Source organism: Hipposideros armiger, unplaced genomic scaffold (assembly GCF_001890085.2).
Source record: "Hipposideros armiger isolate ML-2016 unplaced genomic scaffold, ASM189008v1 scaffold_984, whole genome shotgun sequence".
NCBI classification, from domain to species: Eukaryota; Metazoa; Chordata; class Mammalia; order Chiroptera; family Hipposideridae; genus Hipposideros; species Hipposideros armiger.
The window spans coordinates 338,184-356,625 of NW_017732334.1; the positions used below are offsets into that span (position 1 = coordinate 338,184).

General features: G+C 37.4%; 2 protein-coding genes across 7 annotated transcripts in view; both read left to right on the top strand.

Moving 5' to 3' along the window:
* Positions 1 to 1,186: 1,186 nt before the first annotated feature.
* LOC109375675 (general transcription factor IIH subunit 2-like protein) lies at positions 1,187 to 12,400 on the top strand. Of its 2 annotated transcripts, none has more exons than XM_019631172.1 (6): positions 1,187 to 1,333; positions 4,160 to 4,248; positions 4,848 to 4,925; positions 5,251 to 5,287; positions 5,495 to 5,581; positions 12,108 to 12,400. In XM_019631172.1, the coding sequence occupies exons 2-6, from the start codon at positions 4,193 to 4,195 to the stop codon at positions 12,225 to 12,227; spliced, it is 378 nt and encodes a 125-aa protein (XP_019486717.1). In that variant the 5' UTR covers positions 1,187 to 1,333; positions 4,160 to 4,192; the 3' UTR covers positions 12,228 to 12,400. The 2 variants fall into 2 exon arrangements, with proteins under 2 accessions (XP_019486717.1, XP_019486718.1); XM_019631173.1 differs by lacking the exon at positions 1,187 to 1,333 and adding an exon at positions 1,358 to 1,734.
* NAIP (NLR family apoptosis inhibitory protein) overlaps positions 7,228 to 18,442 on the top strand; it is a 55,203-nt gene continuing 43,988 nt past the window's right edge. For all 5 annotated transcript variants that reach the window (XM_019631171.1, XM_019631167.1, XM_019631168.1 and 2 more), the window contains exon 1: positions 7,228 to 7,333. The gene's annotated coding sequence lies outside the window, so the exon portion shown is untranslated. The remainder of the gene's footprint in view (positions 7,334 to 18,442) is intronic.

Below are 18,442 nucleotides of genomic sequence, written 5' to 3' on the forward strand. Positions count from 1 at the left end.
CTTGGGTTGTACCTTGCTTGAGATCACCCAGCTATTGTGATAGATCATGATTTTAAACACAGGCCTGTTCTTTCTACTACTGTGCAGGATGGCTTCTGTTGATGTTTTTGAGGGGTCAGAACGCATGGAAAGATTCTGGTACAATAAAGCAACAGAGGGGAAGCAGATGCTGACAGGGAAGCAAAGAGGCTCCATCTCCTGCAGGTCCACGTCTGCTCTTCCTCTCCTGGGCCTAACCTTTTCCCCAGTGTTCTGGGGGTGACGTGCCTCTCCATTTCTCAAATGTGGGGCTAGTATTTAATTCCATATGTATTAGCAGGCATTTCAAACTTTTCCAAAACTGAACTGGTATTACCCCCAAACTTCTCAGTAATTGCAACTCCAGCCTTTCAGTTGCTCAACTGAAAACTTTTGGTCATTGGTTCTTTGTTCATAACACACATCCGGTCTATCAACAAGATGAGAATCCAACTGCTTCTGCACTGCCATACTACACTAGTTCAAGCCATCATCATCCCTCTAACGTTCTCAGTGCTCAGAGTCCTCCACCTCTGATTTCAGCTGCTACCACTTTTTCACCCTTCTCGTGCATTTCCTCAGACACACCAATGCGCTCCCACCTCTGGGGCTTTGCACTTGCAGCTCCCTTTGCTCCCTAATATCAGCATGGTTAACTCCCTCATTCTGACCATGGCTCAACTGTCTTAGTGTGGACTCTGATCACACTGTTTTAAACTGTAACCCTTTCCCCTTCCATGCTTATTTTTCTCTATGGCACTATCTCTTCGATATCTCCATAGCAGAAGCAACTCCATGAGGCCAAGGATTTTTGTCAATTTTTCATTGCTATTTCCTCAGTGCCTAGAACTGTATCAGGCCCAAAGTAGGTGCTCAATAAATATTTGTTGCACGAACAGCAGGGGCATCACAAAAAAACGTTGCACAGCAAGGTGCTGACCTAGCTGCTGTCGCTGCTGCTGCGGTCCGAGTTCTTCATGCCAACTTTTTAGAAATAAAATCACGCTCCGCAGACCCCAGGTCGACAGCTACCAGCACCCCCGAACTTCCAAGAACGAACAGCGCTTTTCTCTATAAGCTGGATGGGGGCAGGGCGGGCGGGGAGGGTAGGAGGTCCCTCCTCTCACTCAAAATCAGTTCCGGGAATGCCGCGACCCCGGAACGCTCTGCTGCGACAAACTCCCTGCAAAGCAGCCGGAACGTTTCTGCGTCGTTACTGCGCACGGAGGAAGAACTTCAAAATCGCCATCAGAGCGGATTGGGCGGAGCTTCTGGGTAGAGCGGCTTCCGGGCGGAGCGGCGTCGGGCGGGACTGGTGAGTCCGCGGGCACAGGTCGGAGCGGAGCCCAGCAATGGAATGGCTGCTTGGGGAGCACAGCGGCAAGGGAGGGCCTTCATTCCCCGGGCGGAGGTTGAATGGCCCCGACCAGCCTCAGAGGGAATGAGGCTGTGTGGGAGCCTGTGGAGAAGGAGGGCAATTTTCGTCTGGGCAGCTGCGTGGAAGCACCTGAGGCTGCAGTCTGGGCATGGCTCTCCTTCCTTTCCTGAGGCAGAGTGCGAGTTTTGGGAATTGTGATCCTGGGTTCGAGTTTGTGACCTGCCTCCAGCTATGTGGCCTCGAGAGAGTTACCAACCTTTGAGCCTCGAGTTCCACACCTGAAAAACAGAACAGTAATCAATCACTCTTGCCTGTCTCACCGCGCTTGGCAGGATGAGGTGTGAGGAAAAGCTTCATAAATTGCGATGTTTGGTGCCGATCTTATTTGTTTTCAGATAGCATTCTGAGCTCATGTGACAGGAATCACACCGACAGGCTTACGCTGGGGGAAGTGGCTTTTTTGGGGTTGGATTCCCAGGAAACAGATCAGCGATGTTTGTAAGAAAATGGAAGTCATAGGCCGTTGGAGATACTGACCTAAGAGGTCACCAAGCACATCTTACTCTAGGACGCAATACATAAATCCCTTCTCTGTTAACAGCATGCACTGTGAAACCTCTGTCTTCCTGGCGGAACGTCTGTAGTTATGGGGAGCTTAATGCCTCCGTCCTATCCCTGTCATTTCCCGTTGCATGCAGCCCTAAATAAAAAGTCCTCATATGCAATGAACCAGAAGTGTCCCCGCTTGCAGTTTCTACTCATCAGAAGTGTCCCCGCTTGCAGTTTCTACTCATCAGTTCTCAATTTGTTTCTGAACTTTCAGAGTATTCAAAGCGATAAACTAAAAATAAAACAATTTAAATATTGATGTGATGGGTGGCAATAGCCATGTTTTTAAGAATTTAAATTTAAAAACATTGAAAACATGTAAGCTTTTGAATTTTTTTGTGTGAAGATTTTATTGGGGAATTGGAGGGAACAGCGTTGGGGAATCGGGGAAGGGGAACAGACACGTTGCTGTCTTTTTGTTCTTCAGTCTAGTTGTGGAGGACGTTGCTTCACTGGCCCATGTTGGTATTATCATTGCGATCTTCCTGGGTGAGGCAGATCAGTCGCTGGCCATTGGACTGCCGCTCACACTGGCTGCCAGCCACTAATGGTAGCTCAAGGCAGTCCATTGCAGCGGAGACTGCAGCCTACGCCTTTGCCTGCGACTCACCCCAGCTCCAGGTTGAGCTGTTGTTCACAGTCTTAGCTGTAGAGGGCAGTGTCACTGGCCCTAATGTGGGATCCGAACCAGGGTCCTGCTGCTCAGAGCTGGCGTCCCAAGCCAACTCTTAACCAACACGCCACTCAGCTGGCCCAAGCTTTTGATTTTTGATATTCACAATAAATACAAAAACACTTGTATGGAGGATCAAAATGTTCAATTTAGTCACTATACTATGTTACTACAATCATTAAACCTACAAGGCATTAACATAGGTAACGCAGTAAAGTAGCACAGATGTTAGAATTACATCCTTACTTCAGGATATTAAACTGGGTCACCAGATTTCTTGAAATGAGAATCCAATGCCTGGGAGTGGTTTTTTAATTCAGTGAGAAATAGAAGTTTAGTAAGTAATATCTGATTATAGCAGGTGCCACTGAAAACAGTGATGCTGTAAAAGCAGTTTCCAACCTGTCAGTAGATTTTAATTCCAGAAGTCCATTTATAGATGAATTCTTTAGACATATATATATATATATATATATATATATATATATATATATATGTATAAATGATGATATAAATGGAGGGTAAGTTCTTGGTTATGGTCCTCATCACAAAAATTAATCTTTGCTCCTGCCAATGGTGGGACTTGTTTTGTCCTTAATGTCTTGGCACTTATGATTCCTTTGAGCCTTCATTTATGCAAAAAGGAAGCTGAGAATGAGAGTGGGGTACGGAAGGAGATTCCATTGAGGAGGCTGGAGGTGTGGACATGTTGGGGATATTTATTACTTGGTTATGGTTAATAGGTTCCCCCCCACCACCAATTTTATCCTGGATTATTGAAGAACATGGTCATATTGAAAATATGAAAAGTACTGAAAAGAATAAAGCAAAAACAAAACAAAACCCAATCACCCTGAATTCTATCATCCAGGTGAACCCTGTTTATTGAATTTGTCCTATTTATTGAAATACTAAATACTTCTTTTATCTTTTTCTTCCAATAGTTAAGATTATAGAGTAGGTTTAATATTGTGACCTTTTTTTGAATGATGAGCTATAAGCATTTACTATTTATAAATAATAAATTTCATTTAAAAAGTTTTGATTATGAGAAAATTCACACATACACAAAGGTGGAGAGGCAGTCCAATGAATCACCATGTATCCATCACTTAGCTATAATAGTCTCAGTTGTGGCTAACCTTGTTTCATCTACACCCGATCCCACTTCCAGTAATTCTATGGTCCTGTCCTATGAATGCATTTTTATTTTTTTTTAAATTGTAAAAGATGCTTCTATTGGTGCCAAATTTGTGCATAAATATTTGTTTTCTTTCTTGGAAATGGGAAAAAGAGTTCCATTTTGTAAAGCATTTTCACCAAACAACAATTGTTAAATAAATTGCAAAGAATAAGATGACATTGCATTCTAAGTTTTTCTTTTTAATTTGTATATTTACTTCCCTCTCTACTTTTAAGTTTAATTGTATGCATTTGGTGGCAAATATCTTTAGAAATTCACAATCTAATGCTTTTTATAGGATATTGAATAATATAATACGTTTAAGAAAAAAATGGATGAAGAACCTGAGAGAACTAAGCGATGGGAAGGAGGCTATGAAAGAACATGGTGAGTAGGGCATTATTACTCTCTTCTCTTTTAGACATTTTTTTTTAACAACTTTATTGAAGTATATTTTACACCTTTTAAAATTTCACCTGTTTACAGTACATAATTCAATGGTTTTTAGGATACTTACTGAGTTGTGCATTCATCACCATAAATCAGTTTTAGAACATTTTCACCACTCCAGTAAGATCCCTCATGCCCATTTACAATTAATTACATTTCTGCCTCTATCCCTAGGCAACCGCTTATCTACTGTCTCCATAGATTTGCCCTTTTTGGACATTTCATGTAAATGTAATCATGCAATATATGGTCAGTTGTGTCTGGCTTCTTTCATTTAACATTCTGTTTTCAAGGTTCATCCAAATGTATCAGTAATTCATTTTCATTGCTAACGAGTTCTGTTATATGGTTAAACTATGATTTATTCATCCATTCATCAGTTGAAGGACATTTAGATTATTTGCAACTTTTGGCTGTTAAGAATAATGCATCTTTGAACATTTACATGCAAATCCTTGTGTGGACATATGCTTTTATTTTGCATGGGCTAATAAATTTTTAGCTTATCTTTTTAAACAAGTAATTACTGCTTATAGGGAGATTCTTAAAGAAGATGAATCAGGATCACTTAAAGCTACAATAGAAGACATTCTCTTCAAAGCAAAGAGAAAAAGGTATGTAAATTTTTTTTGTGTTACAACAGGTAGAAATATATTCCTTTAAGCCTTTCTGTCCACCTATACCCACTCCTCAGTAATTAAGTTCAGCTGTGTTTCAGGGAAACTGACCTGTAATCTTCTGAGTAGGGGGAAGGAACCAGCAACCTAGCACCTCAGCAGGGAAATGGGTCTTCAGAGACTATCCAAAATATGTATAATTATGTGAATCCCATAAATTAATAATTTACTTCATGAAAAAAATGCAGGTTAGTTGAAAAGTTATATTGATTTTTTGGCTAGTATATGATATTTCATTAAAATGCTTGCATAATTTTAACAGAGTATTTGAGCATCATGGACAAGTTCGACTTGGAATGGTATGTTGTTTTTTTCCTTTACTGGTACAGAACTATTCTGGGGTGGAGAAACATTCTGGCGCGATTGAATAAGCAATAGTAAAACAATAAACGCTTTAAAACAGTGTATTAAAAATGTATGTAGAATACCTGAATACTAAATGCCATTTTTACTTCTTGGTCAACAATGCATTTGAAAATTGTCCTTATATGTATTTTTTTCTTTAGATGCGCCATCTTTATGTGGTAGTAGATGGATCAAGAACAATGGAAGACCAAGACTTAAAGCCGAATAGACTGACATGTACTTTAAAGGTAAAAGAGGGCCGGCCTAGTGGCTCATTGGTTAAGAGCTGGTTTGGGATGCCAGCTCTGAGCAGCAGGGCTCTGNTCCAAAAAGAAACAAAAAGGAAATCAATCAATCTGCATTGGTTGATTTACATGGTGTAACACTAGAGGATTTATCCAAATGGTTTAATATCAGAGTTATATGAGAAATAAAGAAAAGATCAAATGAAGAGTAGAAGAGAAATAGTTCAAGGACATTTTCTCCTATTAAAGGACAGAACTTTCAAGATTGAAAGAGACTTGTGGGTTCCTGACAAATTGAAGGAAAGCATACCCATGCTAAAGTATATCATTGTGAAATTCCAGAATGTGCAGCAGAATACTAACCCTGAACATTTCTGGAAAGGGAAAATTAGGTCACGTAATCTGGAATTTAAGTTGTTTGGCTTCTTATCAGCAGCACTGGATGCCGACAGGGAGCAATTTCTTTCAAAATTTGGAGTGAAAACTATTACTAACCTAAATTATATACCCAGCCAAGCTATCAATTAAATGTAGGTAGACTGAAGACATTTTCAGACTTGTAAGGTCTCAAAAAAGAGACTTTCTGGGGAAGCTGTGGAAGAGATGCTTCAAAGGAACTGAGAAAGAGAATGAATGAAAGAGAAGAGGCATATCAATATAATTCAAAAGTGGCTAAAGAAAGCCGTAGGATGATGATAAGGGGAATATCCCAGAATGATGCTTGTGTGTCAGATGTGGAGAACAGTCCGGTTTGGAGGTCAGAATAGTCTAGGAGAGATGTCACCAAGAGGATGAATTTCTGACGTAGTTGAACATAGCAGGGAAGTTGAAACTTCTCAGGGAAAAATTGGGACTGAGTTAATGGAAATTACAGAGAAGACTAAGCTTGTGAATAACTATAGTTATTGACTCTAGGAAGAAATGTTTTAAAGAGAAGAAAAGTTGTATCACATGGCTCAGCTGAGTATGTTTATATGGTCATAATAAAGTAAACACTTACTATTCTATGCAAAATGATTTAACTGCATAGTATTGAGAATGATGTTAGTTATGTATGTACATGGTATTAGATCAAGAGGGTTGAAAAAATTAAATTTTCATCATCTGTAGTGGGAGGTTCATAGCCAATGCCTACAAAAAAACCAAGAGATAGCACTGTAAGTATAGGTATCAAACAGTTAAAAGTTTTGAAAGTGTTTGCTGTGGTGAACAGAAATGAAGTGGGGCTGGGTAGGCAGGGAACTGCATTTTTTGGTAATAGTTTTGAGAACTTTTAACTATTTGAACTATTCCTTGAAAATTAAGCCCATGGGCATCCATTGTATGCAATAAGTTAACTTCTCTCCTGTCCATCTAAAATCATACCAGCTGTCTGTTATCTTTGGGAGAGTTGAAAAACAGTCCCTCAAATCATTTTTTGTAAGGTTTAATTCCCTCTCAGAATCCCAGCTGAGAACGCATGTTCATATTTAACCTTGATGAAAATAAAATTAAATTATTTTTAAAGGAAGATTTTGGGCCAACTGTTAGATGACCTTGGGATATACTGTGGAATTTTCTTAAATTACTGGTATTCTTAACTATTTCTTTTAAAAGTCATGTGTAAGTTAATTGTAAGTAAAATTACTTATTAATTCAAGGATTTTGTTAATGAGATTTTGCGGAGTTATTTTAATGAATGAATTCTAAACAAAATTATTTTTAAACTTTTTCAGATTTTGTTATGGATGTCAGGGGCAATTGAAAGACCAACATGTAAGTTTGTGTGCTTTCTAAATATAAAATATTGTACAAGAAATATTGAGGAAATAGTATTATAAGCTTTCAGTAGATTTCTGAAGACCAGGCTCATATCAGGTTATTCCTTAGAAGTGTAATAACAGTAGATGGAGATAACAAGGGAGCACAATAGTTTAAACAGTTGTTTTGTAATTCTGCATTCTAATTTTGCTACAAAGATATTTTTGTATTTTAAATTGTTTTCAATTTACAAGCTAAACTGCATTTAGTTTGGAAGTGTTAGAAGTTACTTCTCCATATTATACTGTTTTTTATTTTATTTTTATTTATTTATTTTTTAATTGGGGAATTGGGGGATGGGAACAGCGCTGGGGAATTGGGGGAAGGGGAACAGACAAGTTGCTGTCCTTTTGTTCTTCAGTCTAGTTNTTTTTTTTTTAAAAAGCAGTATATGTTAGTTGTTATTAAAAAATATAGATATGAACTTTAGCATCTGAGGGCATATTTATGGACAGATCTTTCCCTTATTTCCTCTACTTTTAATTTTTCTTGTAACCTGCAATTACTGTCAGTCTGACCATGCTATAATAAACATATCTAAAAAGCAGAAAAGAGGACTTTTGTACAACTTCATGGGCTTTATTGTAGGAACATTTTTAGGATCCTAGCCCTAGAATCTTGTTAATTTGCTTAGAAAAAGAAAGTAAAACGTTTTCTTTTATAAAGGATTTCCTCAGCATACCATCGCTTCTCTGTCTGATCAAGATGCAAAACCCTCTTACAGCATGGCGTAAGTAAAAACCTTGAAGCTATCAGTGGTGATATTTTTACATTTTTAACTCCCTTCTATAAGTTGTGAATTAAAAAGATGGGCTTGAAATGTAATGACTTTTGTAAAAGTTTACCTTCTATATAGCTGTAAAAAGGAGTGAGGACTATCTATATACTCCTATGGAGTAATCTTTAGTAGATATTACTAAGTAAAACATGGTAGAGAAAAGTGTGTAGTGTGCTACCAATCCTCTAAGAAGAGGGTGGAGATTTGAGTAGATATCCATACTTGTTTATATTAATAAATATAGTAATGGAAATAAAAAGTGAAAACAAATTTTTTTTACCTAGGTGATGTGCGGAGAAAGGCAAAGGGGTAGACCTTAGACTTTTCTAAATATATCTTGTTTTAACTTTGGAACTTTACATTTTACATAATTAGAAAGCAAAATTAAATTTAAGAAAATAATTCTTAAAAATCACAAATAAGACTATCTCCAGCTATAAAGGTATATTAGGAACTAGAGTTACCTTCCTGCCTCCTGCCAGAAAACCAAACAAAATATATAAAACAACAGTTTTCAGACATTGGACAACAGGTAGTGCAGATAATAATCCCTGAAAGAAGGGAAACAAATGAGGTGGACCCTATGAATGCAGCTTTCTGCCTAGAGAGAATTTCCAGGCTGCAGTGCAAGGAGGGAAACCCTACACACAGCCTGGAAGCTCTTGCTTAGCTGAAGAAACAAAGTTCCGCATTTGGGGAAGCTAAAATGGCTATTATTTTGCAGGGCAGAGTACTAGAGAATAAAGAGCTACACACAGAGCTCTTGAGATATACAGAGACTTCCCCAGGAGTCATTCGCTGAGGATTGATCAACACATTCCTGTGAGGGAACTACCAGGGGCCAGGGAAAAAACCAGTGGAGAGGAGCAGGCAGAACAATCCCTAGACCTTACATAGGACAGAGATTAGTTCCATGTTCCCACCAGTCAGTTTGGAAAGATCTCTTATCACAATAGACCTTGAATAGAGTCCAGTAGAATAGAGTAATGGAACCAAATTAACCCTAGACTAACAGCTTCTATGGACAGCCTTCCAAACTTAAAAGCAAGCCTTGAACAGATCAAACTATTTCCAAGTTACTTAAGTATATTCCAGAAAAACCTCCAACATATTTAAGGGAATACAAAGAATTTTCCTAAAACAAAGCAAAATTCACAATGTCTGGCAGCCAATCAAAAATTACCAGGCATGCAAAGAAGTCAGAAAATACACATACCTAGGAAAAAAAATCATAGAATGGAAACATATCCAGAAATAACCCAGTTGATAGAATTAGTAGACAAGATGTTAAAAGAGCAATTAATTTAGACTCCATATGTTCAGGAAAGTAGAGAACATGAGTATGATAAGAGAGGTAGAAGATAGAAAAAAGTCCCAAATCAAATTTCTAGAGATGAAGTATACAATGTTGAGATGAAAAATTAACAGCAAATTAGTCACTGAAGAAGCAAAGATTAGTGAATTCACAGACAGTAATGGAAACTATTCAAAACAAAAACGCAGAAAGGGGAAAAAAAAAAAGAACATACGTGAGCTATGAAACAACTTCCAAGATTTTGAAATCAAGGTGGCATACTTTCCTTTGCTCTTAACTGTTTACATCTTTATAGATCATGCTTTTAAAGTAATGTTTTTTCCCCCACAGGCATTTGGATAGCAACACTGAGCCAGGGCTTACATTGGGAGGCTATTTCTGCCCACAGTGTCGGGNAGAACCACTGACGACGTTCAGTGAGGACTTAACCTGTATTCTGTTTTTTAGTATGAAGTAAGACATTATATAACAAACATCTCTGATAAAAGTGCAAGTTGCTAAAAATGTAAATTGAAGGGATTCTGTTCTTTAACATCATAGATACATAAATTTTGAGAGAGATATAAATTTCCATAATGTATATATAGGCTTTTATTAAAAGTAAATTGTTCCATTTCTATTTTAGGAAACTCTAGGAAACACATAACATCTTTGAAGAAAGCTGTAGATATGACCTGCCATGGAGAGCCATCTCTTTATAACTCCTTAAGCATGGCTATGCAAACTCTAAAGTTAGTGTTTTACATTGATTATGTATAATTGATTTCAAAGTTTTGAATGAGTTAAGTTAAAATGATAATATAAACCCAACTATAGTGAAATCGTTATTAAGAGACATACATACGAATTTAATGTCATTTAGGATGGTTAGTGTGGTGTTAGTAATTTTTATTTTACATTTTAATTGGTGAGGTATATTATTAAAGGTTTTAGAAAAATATAATTAAAACTGTAGCATTATTAGTACAAAAGAAATATGTTGATGAAAAATATTTTGAGAATTGATTGTATGTGGAATTTAACGTGGTACAATAATTGTGAGTTTGTTGTACATTCGTTGACTTTTATTAGCTTATTTTGTAATCTGTAAATTAATAGCACTCTTTCCCAGCAAGTTCAACTATGTGGAATATACTAAGACTAAGAGGAAGTATTCAATATAGTTAAAGTTCATATATTTTGTCCCTGCCTAGTCTGTCCTTACTCAGATTTTTATACCTTTATATAATAGATGTTTTAATAGTTTTAAAGTAGATGTGAAGGAGGCAACACACGTATTAAAGTTAGGCACAATAGCAGCATCCACAAGTAAAAGCTGAGAGCTTAACAGTGACGTTATACACAGGAAAGCTATAAATAACTGATAAAATTGCTCCTAAAAGCATAGAAATTTTTATTTAGTATAGAGGAACAGCTTATCACATCTTAAAACCCCATAAGCCATCATTTAGTTAGATGGTACACAAAATTAATGTTTATGGTTATTAAGACTCTGACTCGCTATAAGGTTAAATTGCAATCTTTAAAAAAGAAGTACATTACTATTGTATTATACTTAATGTACATTTTAGACTTTGTATGAAACAAATCTACTAGAATGTAAGCTTCATGATGTCAGGAACCTTGGCAGTGTTGTTTATCACTCTATCCCCACAACTTAAAAGAATATTCAATAAATATTTATTGAATGAATAAATGACTCAATGAATTTTTTTAAGTATGTAGTTAATTTTAGAAAAATTTACATTAAGGTGTTTAGAGATACAATCGATTCCTTTGTAATGTTGAAACAAATGAGATATTCTATAGTCTAAATATATAAATTATGTGTACTATTCTTTTTAGGTAAATTTTTCATTAGCATAATTTGTTATGCTTAATTGGAGTATGTTTTATCTTTAGACACATGCCTGGACATACAAGTAGAGAAGTCCTAATCATCTTTAGCAGCCTCACAACATGCGATCCATCTAATATCTATGATCTAATCAAGGTAGAACCAATAATTTTATAATCAAAACCGAAGTTACAACTCTAAAGAAAAATTTTTAGTGCCTTTATTACTAGTTTTCAGAACATTTATTTATCAAACATATTAATTGTTCAATGCTTTTTTTTTCTTCTCCAAAACCCTCCATTTACTTGGATTTGAGGAAGACGCTAAAGGCAGCTAAAATTAGAGTGTCTGTTATTGGATTGTCTGCAGAGGTTCGGGTTTGCACTGTCCTTGCTCGTGAAACTGGTGGTATATATCTAGAATCTTCAATATTTACTCATAATTACTATGTAAGGAGTAATACTTTATTAATTAAATTGGAATGTTTTCATCTGTTTTTAAGCTATTAAACTTGAATCAGTTCATGTGCTGAAGTCCAAAATATGGGTAGTCATCTTAAATATGTCATTGATCTGTAAGATAACATCTCAGAATACAAGGAATTTTCAGTAGTTATGTCAGTGCTCAGAGGAAGTTTTATAACCCTTGAAAAGCTAGCAGTTTCAGTATATGTAATCTTTGTAAAGATCTTATAACTTNATGTTACTTATTCCTTGTATAATTACTAATTTATTTTAGTACATTTTTACCAAGAAGAAATTATTTGTTAAATTAATAATCAGTTTTGTTTTTATTTCAGATTGGAATAATTGTAACAAAGGGTAAAAGAGCTGAAAAACTGACAGAACTATCAGGTATGCATAAAATTTCCTTTACAGGACTCAAGGACTTGGCTTTATTGACCAAACCCTGTTCATAAGGTTGTCTAGTACGTAAAATGAAGCCTTCCTGTATGTTCTATAGGTGAAACACCTAATAAACCCTCCATTAAACTCTCAGTATCTAAGATGAACTGTTTTAAATTGATTTCTGCACAGTGGTGAATAGTATTACAATGAAAGCAAATGTGTTTTTTTAAGATCTATACATTCTTATCTTGAAATTATTAACAAAATTATTATATCCACTGATAAAATTTACTTAATCTTAAAATTAATTTTTAAATAGTTAAACCTCTAATTTAAAGAGCAAAGAATTTAAAAAAGTGAATTGTAGTTATTGTTAATTATGTATTTTTCCTGTTGACATGGCATGCCAAACAAATTGTCTTAAAATATAATGGCAGGTTTTATTTGCTTTAGTATATGTGTTGTTACAAATTACATCACTAATTCTATTTTATATTTTATGAAATATAATATAAACATTATCCCTTAAATGTCATTCTCAAATCTTTCATCCTCACCAATTACACATGAGGGAAATGACACACTTTCATCATATGTGGGTTTTCACTGTGACGGTAAGAAGTGAAATGTGTGTTAGCCTGGAATGATCCAAGAAACTCAGTTGCGAGTAACCAAAAAAGCTTTCAAACTAGCTAGGCACAAAAGGGAAATTATTGGCTTATGTTCAGAGGTGGGCTGATTTCATATATAGTTGTTTCCAGGGGTCCTAGCTCTGTCTGGCTTTATTCTCTGATAGGTTTTCTGTGAGGTAGAAAGATGTCTATTTAATAGCCCCAAGTCTGCATAACGTTTGTAGTCAGTAGCTTTAGCACAAGCCCTGGAGAGAACTCTTATTGACTGCTCATGATCTGCCCATCCATGAGCAGTCAGAGTGGCCAGGGGAATGAAGTATTTTGTTGTCAGGCCTGGATTACCTGCCTGTGCCTGGAGCAGGATGGAAGCAGGGTAAGCTTCACCTGAAGCACATGGTCTAAGCTGGATTATCCTACAGTGGGGGAAGGANTGTTGTTCAGCATCTTAGCTGTGGAGGGCAGTGTCACTGGCCCTCATATGTGGGATGCAAACTGGGGTCCTCTGGCGTCCTAAGTAAGCCAGCTCTTAACCAACGCGCCACTCAGCCGGCCCCCGAATATACATTTTTAACAGTGTTTGCACACATGCACACACACACAGAATATAATGTGACCAAAGTAACAGATCTTTCTCCCAGGAGTCATACTTTTTGAACCTAAACCCAACTGGTTCTTTATGTGGAAACAGATTTCAGCTCTAGATAGCCAGGTAACTGCTGTCTTTTTCCTTCTACTCTGTCAACAGAGTTATTGGTGGCTTATAGGAGATACCTTTTACATGATCAGAGTATTCTGCCTGACTTAGAAGAAAGGCCATGAGTGGTCACCCCTTAAAAAGTTACTAGAAATATATTAGAGACACACTCTTCACTACTGTATATAAAAGGAATGTTCAGTGCCTGATTTGGGCTGCTTATCTCTTTCTATAGTTTTTGATTTCATCTGATTACTTGATAAGGTTAAGGTGCATATTTTAGTTAGGCTTAAGGAAGAGTTTCCTTTTTCACAGTTATAAAGAAAATCCTGGCTTGTTAAATATTACAGAAATAGAAATGGTGATCTCACACTGTTAGCTCTGGCCTTTAATTTTCTACTTGGAACTCCACAGTATACCATAATAGTGAAAGAAACTGTTTAATATTAGAGATTTTTCTGAATAGTATGTCTTCCTGAGTTCTGCTGCTTGATTAATTGGAAAACTTCTTAAAACTCAAAGTTCATTATGAAAATTAATTTTAAATACTTTTTAGTGCATACATTTTACTTTATGTTCTATTGTATTTGGCCTGACAATCTTTATCTTTTAACTGAAGCATTTAGTCCATTTATATTTAATGTGCCTACTGATCTATATTTGGGTTTAAATCTATTGTCTCACTTTATGCTATTTGTTTCAACTATTCCATCTTTGTTTTTTCTCTTTTTTCTTGCCTTTTTTGGATTGACTGTTTTCTACTATTCTTTATTTTTCCTCAACTAGTTTGGAAATTATATACTCTAGTTTTATTCTTTTAGTGGTTACCTTAGAAATTATAATACACGTACTTCCTGAACTTGGGTCCTCTACAAAGTAGAACCTGAGGCAAAGATGAAAGTATTGTTCGTTTATTTGGGAGGTGCAGATCCAGGGAAGCGAGGGTAGTGAGGCAAGGAAAAATTGATGTAATGTGTTCCACAGTGGCCAGGCTTGGTGACAAGCTGTGAAGACTCGTAGGAGTCTCCCAGCAAGTATGTGCACCTTGAGTGGGGGACTTCTCCAGAAGGCTTATAGGAGAAACTGCCCCGTGGAGCAGTCCACTGAAGGGAGGAAGGGAAGGCTAATGTAGTTTCCTAACTACTTCCATTTCCCATTGGCTAAGGTTTGCCACACAGGACTGTCATCTGGTCTTTTGGTAACTCCTTAGGAAGGCAGGTCTCATGCTCAGCGGTGTGGCATTGCAGCCAACTCTGAAAGGCAGAGGGGCAACTCAGATCAGATAGGCCTGGTGTATTTCAGTTTGGACTCCAGCCAGCTCAGGAAGCTGGGCAAAAGCAGCAGCAGCGTGGAGCAGGAGACAGACAGCACCTTTGAAAGAAGAAAGCAAACAGGGGAATCTGAGGAGGCATTAAGAGTGTGTGTCCAATACTCATTCATAACATCAAAATCTAAAGTTAATACCTCCAACAGATAATACATTTAACTCATTTCTCACTTATAGATTATTATTGTTGCTTATTCTTATTTTCTGTTTCACAAGACATTAATACTTGTTTTAATTAGTCAATGTTTATTAAGATTTATTCACATATTTACCACTTTTGTGGTTCTTCATTTCTTCTTACATCTCAGATCTATTTAAGATCATTTTCCTTCACCTGACATACATCTTTCAGAATATGCTAGTGTTGAAGGTATATAATATGCTACCTGTTATGTGAGGAAGAAGGAAAAATAAGAATATATATTTGTGTTAATGACAAGAAACACTGGGAAACAATAGAGAAGAAATCAATGAAACCAAAAGTTGGTTCAACAAAATTGGAAAATCTTTAGCTAGATTGACCAAGAGGGAAAAAAAAGAGAGAACTCAAATTACTAAGCTCAGGAATGAGAGAAGACATCACTGTGGACTTTACAAAATAAAGGTTGAAAGGGAATGCTATGAACAACTGAGTGAATGTTAATGGGTATAATGAAAATGTTCTAAAATTGATTGTAATGATTGTTCAACTCTATGAACATACTAAAAACCATTGAATTGTGTACTTTAAATGGGTAAGTTGTATGGTATGTGATGTATATCTCAAGCTGTCTTTTAAAAAATGAAACACGGGGAGAATACACGGGGAACTAACAAAAGTGGTGCCTGGGGTGGGTGAAGAAGAGTGGATAAATTCAGGGAGGAGAGTGAGAATTATTTTTAAATATTTTTATATAGTTTAAATTTTTGAGCCATGTAAACAGTTAAGTATTCAAAAACAAAATTATGGAATCCTGGGAAGTTGCAGTGAAGCAAATGAAAATTAAGTAATGTAGTTAATGTTAGCTGTTTGTTGAGGACGTGAATAATAAATACAAAAGCAATCGTGATCATCAAAAAAGGTAGTAAGTATGAAGCTAGAGGTTGGAGGGGAACTGTAATAAAGTTTCCTTTTCATTTATTTGAGCCATGGTTCAAACAATGCATTTTTCACTGATACGTGTCAATATGTGCACCATTTCTATTTTGTTGTGACCTCTTTTGCCCTTGAGAATAACTATATCTGTACAAGGTGAAGATGGCAGTACTATTTGGAGGCTTAGTACATGCAGACTCAGGGAAAGGTCCTGGGACTCAAAACCTACCTCCATAAGCAGAGGACAGGGATGCACGGGAGAGGCTGGCAATTCCAGTTTGGTAAATAGTAGAGTTTATTAAGGAAACTTACATACCAGGCACATCTTGAGTAGCTGCCGGTGAAATGGGCCTGTGCTGCTTGGAAGGCGCCAAAGAATTGCATTGAACAAGGCGGGATAGTTACCAGTAGTGCATGAGTAGTTCCAGGTACGGGTAAGTGCTTTACATGTTTGACCAGGTCAGGACAATGGCTTGTTCCAGGAACCAGCACACAGCGGGAGGGAGGGGAGAAGTACCAGTTTATGTCAGAAAGAGCGTCAGATGGTGCTGTGGCCCCTGCAATGTGTGTGAGCTATGTGCGTAAATAAGTAAAGAGGGCCTAGGATGGAGTCTTACTGACCAGGTTAGAGGAAGATGAATCTTCAGAGAAGATCCAGGGGGCCAGCTGAGTGGCTCGTTGGTTGAGTTGGCTTGGGAGTGCAAGCTCTGAGCAGCAGGTCCACCGGTTCGGATCCCACATGGACCAGTGACACTGCCCTCTACAGCTAAAATGGCAAACAACATCTCGACCTGGAGCTGGGTTCCCATGAGTCACCGGTGATGGTATAGGCTGTAGTGGGGCTGCAGTGGGCTGCCATAAGCTACCGTGAGTGGCTGGCAGCCAGCGTAAGCAGTGGCAGCTGGCGTGAGATGCCGTGAGCCACCATGAGTGGCCATCCAACGGCTGGCGATCAATCTGCCTCAGCCAGGAAGAGTGCAATGATCACAGTACCAACATGGGCCAGTGAAGCGACATCCTCCACAACTAAACTGAGGAACAAAGGGACAGCAACTTGTCTGTTCCCCTTCCCCAATTCCCCAGCACTGTTCCCTTCCCCCCAATACCCCAATAAAAATCTTAAAAAAAAAGAAATATGCACGTAACTAGCTGGATNGCTACCAGATCGTTTAGGGAACTGATACACCCAAATAGCTAATTAGAGTAGTTCCCTCATATCTACAGTTTCAGTTACCCACGGCCAACCATGGTCCAAAAGTATTAAATGGAAAATTCCAGACATAAGCAATTCATAAGTTTTAAATTGCATGCCGTTCTGAGTACCATGATGAAATTTCATGCTGTCCTGCTCTGTCTTGCCCTGTCCTACCTGGGATGTGAATAATCCCTTTGTTCAGTGTATCTACTCTGAATGTGTATATCTATTGTACATGTGTATCTACTGTAAATACAGTACAATAAGGTATTTAGAGAGAGGGAGAAAGAGACCACGGTCACATAACTTTTATTTTTTTTTAAGATTTTATTGGGGAATTGGGGAAGGGGAACATTGTGTTTTTCCAGGACCCATCAGCTCCAAGTCGTCGTTGTCCTTCAATCTTAGTTGTGGAGGGCGAAAGTTGAGCTCCAAGTCCAATCGCTGCTTTCAATCTGTTTGCAGGGGGGAGGAGAGGGGTAGAGCCCACCATCCTATGTGGGAGTTGAACCGGCAACCTTGTATAGCTGAGCTGCCAATGGGTAGCTCAGCAGCAGCTCAGCTTGGGTGCAGCTCACTGGCCCATGTGGGACTCAAACTGGTGATGCTGTTGCTCAGAGCTTGCGCTCTAACCAACTGCGCCACCCGGCTGGCCCTGACATAACTTTTATTACAGTATATTGTTATAATTATTCTATATTATTAGTATTTTTGTTATTCTTATGTGCCTAATTTATAAATTAAACTTTATCATAGATATGTATGTATATGAAAAAAATAGTATATATATGATTCAGTACTACCTATTATTTCAGACATCCATGGGGGGTCTTGGAATGTATCCCTTAAAGATAAGCGGGGGACTACTATATTTATTCCTTTAATTGCTACTCTCCCATCCCAAGTCAGGATCTTACTTTGTCAGTTATTCCTTTTCTTTATTGAACCTCATTCTCCTTTGAGTTACTTGAATCAATCTCCTCAGTTTATAAACATGTTCAGATTATTCCTAATTTTAAGAAACCCATCCTCAATTCTGCTCATTCTCCTTTTCTGTCTTCATTGGATCTTTTCTTTATTTAGATTGTGTTTGTCTTACATGTCCAAATGGTTTCATCTTTTAAGGCCTAGCTTAAATCTATCTCATCACAATTTCAAATTCAGGTTTATTTAATATTTTAATTTTTATTAATAATTTTAAATTTATTTTTTAATTTAATGTTTTTACTACTAAACATTTTCTGAAAATATATAAGCTTAAAAATCATGAGAAGTCGGGCCGGCCGAGTGGCTCAGTTGGTTAAGAGCACAAGCTCGGAGCAACAGAGTTGCCAGTTTGATTCCCACATGGGCCAGTGAGCTG

Excerpts from the sequence above, each read along its gene's own strand:
- LOC109375675 (XM_019631172.1), top strand. The coding sequence starts at position 4,193 with ATGGATGAAGAACCTGAGAGAACTAAGCGATGGGAAGGAGGCTATGAA. Across the intron at positions 4,249-4,847 it reads GGAGGCTATGAAAGAACATG|GGAGATTCTTAAAGAAGATG; the intron begins GTGAGTAGGGCA and ends TACTGCTTATAG. Across the intron at positions 4,926-5,250 it reads TTCAAAGCAAAGAGAAAAAG|AGTATTTGAGCATCATGGAC; the intron begins GTATGTAAATTT and ends TAATTTTAACAG.